General features: G+C 43.4%; 1 protein-coding gene across 1 annotated transcript; it reads right to left on the bottom strand.

Moving 5' to 3' along the window:
• Positions 1-5,924: 5,924 nt before the first annotated feature.
• Positions 5,925-9,268, bottom strand: TENT5A (terminal nucleotidyltransferase 5A). The gene is made up of 2 exons (XM_030199071.1): positions 8,405-9,268; positions 5,925-7,538 (listed from the first exon to the last, which is right to left on the bottom strand). Exons 1-2 carry the CDS (start codon positions 8,819-8,821, stop codon positions 6,759-6,761), a joined length of 1,197 nt encoding a protein of 398 aa, XP_030054931.1. The 5' UTR covers positions 8,822-9,268; the 3' UTR covers positions 5,925-6,758.
• Between the last annotated feature and the right edge of the window lie 4,407 nt (positions 9,269-13,675).

Here is a 13,675-nt window from a genome sequence, read left to right on the forward strand (position 1 = left end):
AAATATTTTGTCATGAGAGGGGTGACGAATGCATTGAGTAGCTTCTCAGCAGAGACCACAGAGACAAAATCAGGAACAGATTTCAGGAAAGCATGGGATAATCACAGAGGATCCCTAGCTACAAGTATGTGAAGGGAAATCCAGATATCAACTAGGGTCTGCGGCCTTGCACCAGGAATGTAACTGGGCAGACTGGATGTGCCCTACAATTCCTCATCTGCCGTCACAGTCTGTGTGTCTCTGTTTACATCACTCCGGCTTCAGCCAAGTCTCATTTCAGGCAAGACTTCTGGCACAAGGTTAGCTACGTTCTTTCCTAGCTGACTCTGCCAGTCTGAGTTTGCTGGCAGACAAGGCTTCTGCAATTGACTACGACTCACTCATACAAAAAGCATTACCCTTATTCTCTTTTTAGGAAGGCAAATTTGGAGTGGAGGAGTGGCCTAGTGGTTAGGGTGGTGGACTTTGGTACTGAGAAACTGAGTTCAATTCCCACTTCAGGCACAGGGAGCTCCTTGTGACTCTGGGCAAGTCACTTCACCCTCCGTTGCCCCAGGTACAAGTAAATACCTGTATACAATATGTAAACCCCACAGAAAGGCAGCATATCAAGTCCCATTCCCTTTTCCCTATGTCAGATTCTACATGGAATGTTGCTACTATTGAGATTCTGGTGCTACTATTTGAGATTGTACATGGAATGTTAATGTTGCTACTCCACTAGCAACATTCCATGTAGAAGCCTGCCCTTGCAGGACATCAGACTCACAGAAACAGAAGCCTGTGCGGCTGCAAGGGTAGGCTTCTACATGGAATGTTGCTAGTGGAGGAGTCGCCTAGTGGTTAGTGTGGTGGACTTTGGTCCTGGGGAACTGGGTTCAATTCCCACTGCAGGCACAGGCAGCTCCTTGTGACTCTGGGCAAGTCACTTAACCCTCCGTTGCCCCAGGTACAAATAAGTACCTGTATACAATATGTAAGCTGCACTGAGCCTGCCATGAGTGGGAAAGGGTGGGGTACAAATGTAACAAAAAAAAATTCATAAGTGTCAGCTCTTTGCTAGTTCACACTCTGAAGACAGATACGACACCAATTGATAGAAAAAAATAATTTCTTTTTATTTTACAAAAAAAAGAAAATCCAAATATTGGATGCTGTAAACAAAATTCACAAACTGTTCCCTCAAGCACTGATGCAAAACCCTTCACTTGTTTTCAAGCTGCATTCCATCAGATTTCCATCTGCCCTTGACAGAATCTGTAGGCAGTGGTGTTCCAGCTAAGCAATCGAAGAAGCAGTTGGCAGGAACAGAATGCCCCCAAACCAGACCAGGTTGCTGCTGCTTTAAAAAGAGGGACAGCCACTGTGCCCGGCCTCATCCAACTGCCTTGCATGCCATGATGAACATTTCAGGCTTCTCTTGATTGCTATCCCCCCTGTTTACTAAGCCGCACGGCTTAATAAACAGGGGGTTATACTTGTAGTTTGTTTCTTTTCCAATTATCACTTGCCCTATTACCAAGTCATTAGTTCAACTGGAAAATGTTACAAAGGAATTTTTTCTTAGTCTTTTTTTTTTTTTTTTTTTTAAGATAAATGTAAGCAAAAAGAAAACCCACACAAAAGAATATATTCAAACAGGTGCTGAATATGTAATTACAACATTTTCTTTATGTTTTTTTTTTGTCTTGATAGATTCCGCTAACAGACGACTTTTTTTTTTTTTTTTGCAAAGCAACAAAGACCTTTGGCAAATTAAAGTTTCATGTACAAAGCATCTCACACCAGTCATTTACATAACCCTGCATAAGTGGATTTATGCAACACACAACAAGTAATCCCTAAAGAAAATAACAACATAAGACAGTTTACATTAGGCTTTCCTTTTTTGTGGTATCCCGCGCTGTTGAACACACGAATGCGTCACTTGTGTATTCTCAGAATTCTGCACCATAGTGGTGGCGGATAAATGCTCACCCCATGTTAAAGGTCCTGCGTGTTTGATTTTTACAAATGAATGCACAGAAGCCAAGTTACCCAATTCCAAGCAGGAGATTTTGGAACAGCCCTGGTTTAGAACTTTGTAGTGCCTGCCCATTGAAATCAGTGCTGCAAGTCCCATAATGCACCAGGACAAAGTGGTCAGAAATCCAGGACTGTCCCAAAATCTGTAGCCTGGAACTGGGTAACTTGGCATCTCTGTGAATGCTCGTACAAGAACAGAAAAAAACCCAAAACAAAACAGAGCTGCCAAGTTACCCAATCCAGGAGGGAGATTTTTTGGCCAGTCATCCTGGTGCATTATGGGACCTGCAGCACCGAGTTCAATAGATAGAATTAAGGCCTACAAATAATACACTGCCCTGCGATGTAAGTTTAAAAAACCAGGACCAGCCAAAAAGTTGCCTTCCTGGAATGGGTAACTTGGCAGCTCTGACATAAGAACCCTGGCTCTTTAGCAAATATTACTTAGCATCACATCTAAGGTTGGGAGTAGTTCACAGTGCATGGAAGCTAGTGTTATCTTGTTGCAAAAGTACTTGAGAGCTGATCATTCATAATGCTACTGTCATCCTGCAGAAAAGTGCATATGTCAAAGTGCAAATAAGCTAGCTAAGAAATGTGCAGGGGGAGGGGGTAGAGGGGGTTATTTTTAACTCCTAGCCTAAGCTTGTGGCTTTTTCTGCCACTACTGCTATATTAGGTAGCCCATTAGCCACAGCTCAAAGCCACAGAAGTTTACTTTTCTGTTTCTTAAATATATAATATGCTTTGTCTAATGGATGCCCAGAACGAACACTATTTCTCACATTTGTGTGTCTTTATATAGAAAGAGAGAAATTCAAATATTTAACTTTCAACATAAAAAAAATGAAAGGTGCACAGTGAGAGCTCAGCTGTCTGTGCTGTAATTAAGCCAGTCACAGTTAACCAAAAACACGTGCAAAGGTTAGCACTAAAAGAACACCTAAATAAAAGAGCAAAGCAACCCTGATGAAAGCCATGGAAGAGACTCCACCAAAGAGAAATAGATGGTGTCATTTATTTTCGGCATGCTGTGGTTGTGGCCTAGCTCGAGCCTCTACCCCCTTCTGCGAGTCAAACGTGACTCCTGGATGTGCGGCAGGCCATCTGTGGCAGACTCTGCACGTTTCCACAGCACCAGCTGAGCCTCTCTCCCCAGCTTCTGACAGAATGCACGCCAGCACACAGGCTCAGCTTTTCTTTCTTTCAAGTGAAGGGTCCCCGGGAGGCAGACTTCCCCCTTTTGGTTATTAATCATGAAAAGCCTTTACCCCTTACAAAACAGCAAACAGAGAAAAGAAGGCAAAGGAGGACCCTGGAGCAAGGCCTTGCAGGGATCCTGCTGAATTCACAGGCAAGGTGCTACAGTAAATAAAGCAGCTCTTTGCTTCAAAATTTAAAAAAAAAAAAAAGCAAAGCCTATGAAAACAGCAAGCTTCCCCTCCAGATGATATTCTCCAAAGGAATAAAACAATTCCCTACCAAAAGCATCTTTTTCTTTTCCTTTTTGATTTCCTTAGTCTTAGACTTCAGGACGACTTCTCTGTAGTAACTTAGGGGCCTGTTTACTAAGCCATGTATGCGTCCATGCGCGACAAAATGGAGTTACTGCACGGCTACCACGTGGCTCTTGTGGTAATTTCATTTTTGACGTGCGTCCGATAACGCGCATCCAAAAAATAATTTTTAATTGATGCGAGTTTCGGACACGCGCCAAGTGGCATTTGGCGCAGGTAGGTCATTAGTGCCCAGTTACCAGGTGACATTTTACCGCTAGGTCAATGGCTGGCGGTAAGGTCTCAGACCCAAAATGGACACGTGGCAGTTTTCGTTTTGCCACACGTCCCATTTTCGTCAAAACATTTTAAAAAGGCCTTTTTTACAGGTGCGCTGAAAAATGATTCTGCGTGCGCCCAAAACCCGCGCCTATACTACCGCAGGCAATTTTTCAGCCACCTTAGTAAAAGGACCCCTTAGTCCTAAAAGGCCACCAACGGGTCAGGTTTTCAGGATACTCTTAATGAATATGCATGAGGGATATTTGCATGCCTAGTACTTCCACTATATGCACACCTCTCATGCATATTCATAAGAAGGAAACCAGACCCATTGGTGGTTGTCAAGGACTAAGGAGTTCTTTTACTAAGCAGAGGCATGTCCACCGTGGGCTTACTGCGCAGCAATCCGGAACTACCACCGGCCCACTTCCAGCGCTAGGGAAAATAAGTCCCTAATTTTTACCGCAGCAGTTTACCATCAGGTTAATGTGGGAGCCCATACCACCACCTCACACAATGTACACAAAGTACAGTAATGCATTAGGTTTTTTTCTACACCGCTATGACCTGCAAACCAGAAATGGTGCTGTATCAAGTACCCTAGTAAACATAAACATACGTTGCTAAAGCAGCATCAGTGACAACCCTCTCAAAAACGTTTTCATATTAGCAAGCTGCCACAGCTTTAAATCCCAAGTTAGGGGCCCTTTTACTAACCTGTACTAGGCTTGAATGTGCACTTAACGCAGCTTAAATAGTGTACCGGGGTTGAACTCGGGGATTCTGCAAAGTGCCATTTGATTGCGTGCTGATGCACACACTAAAAATTGTTTCTATTTTTTTTTTTGGGGGGGGGGGGGGGGGAAGGGAGCATTCCTGTGCTCATCAGCGCAGCTACATTGCCGGGTGCTGATTAACACAGGATTACCGTGTGCGTTCTTACCGCCAAATGGGTGGAAAACGCTCACGTGGTATTTTTTTTGGGCTCCACGTTAATGGCAAAATTAGAACACAGCCTTTTAAGTAAAAAAAAACAAAACAAATTGGCAATTTTAGGGCTGCGTTAAAAATGGCCTTAGTGCGCGAGAAAATCTTATGCATGGGCATGCTACGGCCGCATTTTTTTGCCGCAGCTAACCCCCTGTTTACTAAGCTACGCTAGCGGCTGCCGCATGGCAATGCCAACATAGCCTATTCAAAGTGAATGGCCTGTGTTGGCATTAGCGCGCATTTGTAAAAAGGGGGGTGGGGGTTAGTAAAAGAGCCCCCTCGGTGAGCTCCCTTCATGAAGCTGAGGAATTTTGTGACAGAGATCAGCTGGGACCTTTTGTACCTGTGCATATGTTTTACAAAAATAAAATCCATTCACATTCTTTAAAATTATAGTGGTCTTAAACTTGTACAGTATTCTTTCAAGCCCCTCCCCTGTCAAAAAACTAACTAGCATCCAGCATTCAGTTTACCAGCTAATGCTATTACTGAGCTACTGGAAAGAGCAGGAGAAAATAAAACAGCTTTTAATCTAGTTTTCACTAGAGTATGCACCAGGATGGTATGCAGTTAGAAAATCAGCGGGTGAAAACATGAAAATGGCAGAACAGTAGCAGAAAAGAAAAAGCTATCTGACCAGCTGATCCTGTCCTTCTGTCTTTCCCTCTAAGATTACAGTAATTCAGCTGGTTAACACTGAGCTATAATCTTGGTTCCTGCATCTTAATATATAATAAACCATGATAAATCTGGCTACATGATTTATTCTAAATTTTTAGGGGCTGAGAAGGGGAAGCTAATTTTGCCGCAAGGCGCTCACTGTCCTCTAACCTGTTGCTCACTGGGGGGGGGGGGGGGGGGGGGGGGGGGGGGGGGGGGTGGGAACACACAGTACGTTATTACTTAACATTTCCAAAGTGCTACATTTTGCGAGCCCATGTTTCAGTCCGTCGATACACACAGGTATCTGCACACACTCACACACATCCATATATACACATGGATTTAATGGATCTATGCCAAAATTGCACATACCATATTATCTTTCTATAAGTATCTGCCAAAGAAAAAAAAAAAAGAGGGCTTTTCCTCCACCATTTATTTTGCAGACTTCTGCTTTCCCCCCCCCCCCCCCCCCCCCCCCCCACTTTTGTCCCTGATAAAGCAACATGTGCACTTAAATCACAAAAGTAAAATTTTCTCATCATAAATTTCCCGAAGGCGACAGGCACTTGGTAACTGTATCTGTACACTTGAATACCAGTACATCTCCCTACGTTCCTCTTTACTTGGGTGTCTGACTATGAAATTTTTGGTCCTTCGACATTTTTCTCATTGGCTAGTGCTGCTCCTCTTTTATAAGGTGAAGCTTATGCAGCCAGCAAGGAAATCATGGCTCCTGTCACTGTAGGGGTTTTTAGAACGCTGCCCCTTCTGGCTGTCTTAGTGAAGGACATTTTTCTTAAATTGCACTCAATTCAAACATGTGACCATCCCAGACTTAGCACTTGGTACAAACCCCTCATGCTGTCCTCATGTCTTACAGCCTCTTAGCATGGTGTTTTTACCCTCAGACCCCTTTAAACAGACACAAGGATGTCTGTTTTTTTTTTATTCTCTTATTCCAGTCTCATTCTAAAAAGGTTTCCCCACTGTTCTTATCCATAGGCTAGGGGAGCAGCTACTGCTAACCCGTCTTAGCCTTCAGTACTGCAAGGGACATAACAGGCTTCTTGGGCTCTCTGAATGAATCCACTTTTTCGGGGTGGGGGGGGGAGGGAGATTCTTCTCTTTTGATAATGCTCCGAGGTGCATTATAAGAACCCCAGGCTTTGCTACGCTGAAAAGCCAGCATCAATCATCACTGCACAAAATCACGTCTTATTTTAAAGACCGGGTCACTCCCTCGCACCCCATCTTTGACTAAAAAAAAATCACCCCACAAGGCACCTGAAAAAGACCTCCTTAATTACAGGGTAACCAAGTGGAGTACGTGTGCTGCTGGCAGGTGAACACAGGCTGAACTTGGGCAATGTAATAATTACTAAAGTTGGCGTCCGCTACGTAAGGGGCTGGCTGGTAGTAGCAAGTCACATTGGCCACATTGGGGATGATGTTTTGCTCGGCCAGGACACGGATAGCCAACATGGTTATAAGGTTCAGAGTCTGTCTCCTCTCGTGGCCCATCAGGCAGACGGTGCTCTCGTTCACCACGCTGTGCAGGGTGGTGAGGTATTCATACTTGTGATCCTCTAATCCTACAAAGTGGTTCTGCAGGTAGGCCTCCAGCTTCCGCTGCTGCTCTCCGATGTCTGAAAAGTCAATGAAAAACCTGGAGCACATGTACCTTTGCAGGGATTTCATCTCCGATTCGGAGGCTGCCCTGAAACCCCTGACCAACAGGTTGCAGTACTTGAGGAGACCCCCTCCTCTGATCTCCTCTGGATTCCGGGTAGCAATGATCTTGTTGCACAGGTGGTCAAAGGCTTCCTGGAAATCCCCATAGACGCTCTCCCCGATTATGGTTGGGTGAAACGTTTCTGTCATTAGATTCTCTGAGCATTCGTAATAAAGCAGAAGGGAGTCCAGCTTGATCTGAAAGGAGTCTACGCTGAACTCAAACTGCCTCCTCAGCGAGTCCACAAATTTCAGTTCCACGTTTTTGCCACTGTTGTTGGACAGGGATATGAGGCTCCACCGATCCGAGTCATTACAGACTTTTACCATTTTCTGCACATAAGCTTCCTGCAATGAGAAATAAAAAACAGGTTCAGCTTGGATTCTTCCATTTATAACAGCAGTAAAGAACCTCTTTATCAGATCTGCTAGAAATGCAGATAAGATTAATCTGTTCTGAAGTTCACCTCCCTTCCCCCTCTAGCCAAAAGAACTTAAAGGTTTGTTCATCTCCCAGAAACGACAACATTAACAAGATTTGCAATCGGTTATTCACATCAGTTTGAGGAAAAATTGCTTATTGAAATGCCAGAGGGAAATTAAAATCACATACACTTAGGAAATAAGTCACTGACTTAGAAAAGTTCAATGGATGGCATTTTGAGACTTTTCGAACTGATCCTGACTGAGTGACCAAAAAAAAAAATGTCTAGCATTCTGCAGGAGACATTTTAGCGTTGATCATTTTTGATCGACTCAAATAAAAAATCGCCTACAAGTTCAACATATGAACGTTATTTCAAGAAAACCAAGTTGTTAATGGCTGAGATATAAACAGGAAGAGCTTCCCTGTCTGTTCATGTTCAAATGTACAGCGCTGCGTACGTCTAGTAGCGCTATAGAAATGCGAAGTAATATTAGCATTATAAGCTTTTTAGAAATCAAACAAAATAAAACATGGAAAAGAAAAACACGGCTACCACACTCCTCTACTTAAGCTTTTTAGGAAACTCGCTCCCTAACCAGTTCTTGAAAATCATTTAACTACAGGCAAGACTGGCACACATATCCGTACAGTGTCGAGCTTATACGAATACGCAGCCTTTGGGGAAAACTTTTATTTTACCAAGGCGTTTGCCCGTCCAGCTGTCACGAGAAACCTCGAGGGTTCAAGAAAGCGCTAAACGCACACAAACCAGAATCATCAGTGTTACCTTTAAAGTGAGCGGTGTGATCTTCTCTTTATTAACTCCTTCCGGTAAGAAATCCAAAAGGCAGTCCAAGACCACGTCCTTGACGATCTGAAACTCCGCTTCCCCCTTCAAGTCTGCACAGAAAATCAAGTCCAGATCTTTGTAGCCCAGCCCGCTGTCTTCGTGCAGAACATGGCTGGCGGCCGAGCCGTTCAGCCTCACGTCTCGCACCTTGATCTTCTCTTCCAGCCGGCTCCGCACTACCTTGACGATCTGCCTGGGCTTCATCTGCAGCGTGGGGAAGTTGCCCCTGCCGTGGATCGGGATGGTCTCCGTCAGGATGTCATCCAGGCGCTGCACTTGCTCCCAGCTTAGTACATTGCACTTGCTATCCTCCAGCTCCAGGCAGGTCCCGGTGCCGCTGTCCTCCTCGGCCATGGTACAGCGCCCTCTTGTCTCACTTTTACTGACTCCCTAAAGCCGTCCTGGTTGTGGTTTCCTTCCCTGAAAACAAGTCAGCGCAGGCTTTATGACACCTCCTCTAAGCCCTTATGCCGCTTTATTCGCTAAAAGAAAAGAGGATATGAAAAAACGCAGCCTACGCCAGTTCCTTTCCCCTGCTTCTTCCACCCTAAGCTCTTCATGCAGTTCGGAAAACAGCAGCTGGACACACCAGAAATAGCCACCGGGTTGGTGCAGGGTATCTCTTATGCAAAGCCCTAATTTAGCTGAAAATGTTGCTTTTTTTTTTTTTTTAAGCCGAGGCTAAAAAGCAATCAAAAAAGCCAAATCAAGCAGCGAAGTGAATTTGCAAGCAGCCTGTTGCAAAGCTCTAAGAGGAGCTATGCGCAGAAGAGGTCGACAGCCAACAGCTGTGCACGAAAGCTTTGCTACATCTGCCTCCAGCGCAGCCCGTTACCCGAGCTTTATATATGGGGATCGGGTGCTGCTGTTCCGGGGCTCGCACCCTTGACACGCCCCCTTATTTGCATAGTGACGGGCTCGCGCGCCGGCTCCCGGGTCACTGACACTTTCCTTATTTCCACTCACTTTTTCCCTTCCTGTCTCCTGGCTGAATTAAACACGGTAAGGCAGAAAGTGACAGGTGAACGCTTTTCTTGGTCGCAGTTGCACGCTTAAAAGCATCAGGCAGCTTATACGGCTAAAGTTCGTGTACTCTTTAGAATTCCACACATCCGGGTTAAAAAAAAAATAATAATTTTATCGCAATCTCGGTTGCCTCTTGTCTTCTAAAGCCGAACAAATGCAGCAACTAATTACCTAAAAAAAAAAGCAAAAGAATCAGGCCAAAAGGACTGATCAAAGGGATCATTTACTTCCGTACCAGTTTCAGCCAGCGGCGATTTACTGTAAAGACTCTGGAGAGAAAAGCGAAACGGGCTTCTGAGTAAAGCCAAGGGCTGCAGGAAGACTGATAGAAGATGCAAGCAGGTGCCACCATCTAAATCAGCACCTTTGATGGATGTGTATTTTTGCCAATCCTTATTGGCTCTGTGATGACGACGCTTTCTAGTTCCAACCGGCAACGGGCCAATCCGGGGGTCTGTGGGTGGAACCGGGCGAGCCCTCTAGAATTGTGAATGAGTCCTGGGTGGTGGGGCAATTCCTTTACCTTCACTTTGAAATGTTGATGAAGACGCAAGCACAGCAATCGTGACTGACTCGTTTTCTAGTATTATTTCAGTGTTCTTTATAGAGCAAAATAAGATTCTCCATGTATATCTTTTCCAAAGGTCATTTAAGGAAAATTGAGAGACTTTGCAATGACAGTCTCGGTTTCAGACAGGAGTTTCCATGTCATTCCCATTTTCTCTGAGGTATTAATCATAATTGATTGACTTCACATGAGCCTTTCTCCCCTACCTAAATATTAAGCGCCGCATCGTACTCCTGTGAACAGTGGAGAGCAATCCAAAGGTTCCGACTATGTAACAATAGCACCTCCTGCCGGCCACTAAGGAATATGCTACCCAATTCTTTATTAACGCAACATGAGTAGTGTGAGCGTTTGTGTGTGACAGCTGGGTTAAGTTCATTTTTCGAACCTGTCCCATTCTTCTTCTCTGCACAACCTTTAGGTCGATTATTTTTCTTATTTCTGCACCAGTGCGATAGCTCTTTAGGTGAACTTCTTAAAACAGGTAGTCCATAATGACGAACAAATATATAATTAATTACAGGACAGTTTTTGGTTTAAAAAGCTGCTGGTATATAGGCTTCTCTTTACAGTGAAGTCGAAGGTTCATATTTCACGTTTGGAAAAATGGGATTTCAAAAATTGACTTTTATAACCAAATAGGTCCAGATCAAAAGTTAAAGACCAATCAATAAGTATTCTTAACTGGTTAGGCTCTCCTGTTCCGCCTGAGCTAGAACCAAGTGGTGAGTGACGTCAGTCGCAAATTCATATAATAGGACTGTTCCATTCTGCTAAGCAAGTTATTTGCAGCCATTTTTCTTTCTCTTTCTGGGTGTAAAAATATTCATCAAAATAAGTACTATATTAATCATCATTTTTATGTGAATGAAAGTACATAATTACAGTATATATACACACACAAACAAAATAGATAGATAAATATATAATTCACATATTTTCAAATAGTAAAGGGAACTAATGTTTATATATCACATTCTTTATATTTTTCTGGAGGAGAAACCAAAGTGCCCATCTCATTAGGATGATTATCACTGTTCTGCTGGCTCTGTTTTAAGGTAGCCATTAGGAATTCAGAATTTGCTTCCATGGAGGGGGAGGGGTGGGATAAAGACCTATTTATTTAATAGCTTTTTAAATATATTTACATTTCACTAAACTAACAATGAAGAAATCGGAAAGCGTAGTGTGTTAATGCACCAAAAAGAAAATTAAAGCTAAATTAACAGACTGGCTAGGATGAGACCGTACCTTTATAAGGCTAATGAATTTTTAAACTTACAAGATTTATGGTTCTTCCCTCGAGTAGTACCAGTTTCAGCTTCATTTGCATTACATTATTTGTGGAAAGGATCTTGCATTCTCAGGAGAAATATTTTTGCATGTGAAAATCAAGAACACACTTTTTTTTTTGGGGGGGGGGGGGGTAAATGTGCATACTGGGAGGAATTAGGAATTTTCTCTAAGTCACCTAGCAGCAAAGTGCACAGGCACCTTTGTACATATATAACTTTATTACATGTAGAAAGAGAAATTATCTTGATTGCTTCTTTTGAAAATTTGGAACCACACAGATGCAAAAACACCTGTGTATTTTACCCCTGCTGTATGTGTGGATGGGGAAAGGCAGGGAAAACTACCTAGTTTTATTTGAATATTCCAAATTTATTAACCACCTTCATAATTTTTAGCTCCAGGGCTAAACACAGCCCTGGGAGTATTTGCATTTAGGGACATGGTTATCATTGCGGCCCACCTAACTCATGCTGTTTTAGCACAGGCATCAATTTATACAATAGTTAACAGTAAAATAGCACATCTTAACAGTAGTCCACATTTATTTATTTTTATTTCAAAAATTTATAGACCACGTGATCTACAACATATTGATAACTTCCCCCCTTAGAGTGGTTTAACAAAGCTATTTAGCTGTAGTGGACTGAGCAAGTTTTACCCCTGGGACTCTAGCTGGCCAAATCCTTTAGAGCCTATATAGTAAGTAAAGGTTTTCTCCCACTGTGGGCTGGATCTCGTAACAGGACATGTGCAAGAATTCCAGAAAAGGCAACTATTTTTTAAAGGCCACATAGGTACCAAGACCAGCCCCCATCAGTGCAATGCTGAGGTACAAATGTGCACCTGATCCTTAAAAGGGTATAAATGTGTTTTGAATATGGTTTGATATAAGGGCGAAGGCGGAGTGCGGACGCACAAAACTCAAAGTGCTGGATTTCAGACGTACTGATTTTGATAAAATGGGGGAATACCTGAAGAAGGAGCTGTTGGCGTGGGAAGGGGTAGGAGATGTGGGAAAACAGTGGTCCAAGCTAAAGGCTGCTATAAATATGGCGACTGATCTTTATGCGAGAAAAGTAAACAAAAAAAAAGAGAAGCAGGAAGTCTATATGGTTCTGCCAACAAGTAGCTGAAAAAATAAGAGCAAAAGAGGCTTTGTTCAAGAAATACAAAGGAATGCAATGAGAGGATCACGGAAAAGATTATCAGATTAAACTCAGAGAAACGAAGAGGGAAATACGGCTAGCGAAAGCACGAGCTGAAGAAAAAATGGCTAAAGATGTAAAAGAGAGGTGGCAAGACCTTTTTCAGATATATTGGAGAAAGGAGAAAAGATAGGAATGGAATTACGAGACTTAAACATAATGAGAATGGCTATGTGGAAAGTGATGAACATAAAGCGAACGTGCTAAACAATTATTTCTCTTCGGTGTTCACGGAGGAAAATCCCGGCGAAGGACCGAGGTCGGCTGCCGAGGTAACATCTGGGAATGGAGTGGATACTGCGCCATTTACGGAAGAAAGAGTTGATAAACAGCTTGAGAATCTGGACAAAGCTATGAGGCTGGATGGGATACATCCCAGGATACTGAGGGAGCTCAGAGAGGTCCTGGCGGGGCCTCTTAAAGATTTATTTAATAGATCTTTAGAGACAGGAGAGGTACCGTGAGATTGGAGATGAGCGGATGTGGTCTTTCTCCACAAAAGTGGAGACAGGAAAGAAGTGGGAAAATACAGACTGGTAAGTCTCACGTCGGTGGTAGGAAAAATAATGGACTTGCTGCTGAAAGAAAGGATAGTTAACTTTCTAGAAGCCAATGGGTTACAGGATTCGAGGCAACATGGCTTTACCAAAGGAAAATCCTGCCAAACGAATCTTATTGACTTCTTTGACTGGGTGACCAAAGAACTGGATGAAGGACGTGCGCTAGATGTAATCTACTTGGATTTCAGCAAAGCCTTTGATGTGGTCCCCCACAGAAGACTTGTGAATAAGCTGAGAGGGTTGAACTTAGGACTGGAAGTGGTGAACTGGATAGGAAACTGGTTGACCAACAGGTGGCAGAGGGTGGTGGTAAATGGAATTCGCTCGGAGGAAAGGAAGGTGAGCAATTGAGTTTCTCAGGAGTCGGTGCTGGGGTCTATTCTGTTTATTATATTTGTGGGAGATATTGCTGAAAGGTTGGAAGGAAAGGTTTGTCTTTTTGCAGATGACACGAAAATAGCCAATAGAGTGGATTCCCTGGAGGGAGTAGAAACGATGAGAAGGGATCTCCGAATGTTAGAAGAATGGTAGAGGGCAGGGGCGTAGCTACGGG

The sequence above is a fragment of the Microcaecilia unicolor genome, chromosome 3, assembly GCF_901765095.1.
Source record: "Microcaecilia unicolor chromosome 3, aMicUni1.1, whole genome shotgun sequence".
Taxonomy (NCBI): Eukaryota; Metazoa; Chordata; class Amphibia; order Gymnophiona; family Siphonopidae; genus Microcaecilia; species Microcaecilia unicolor.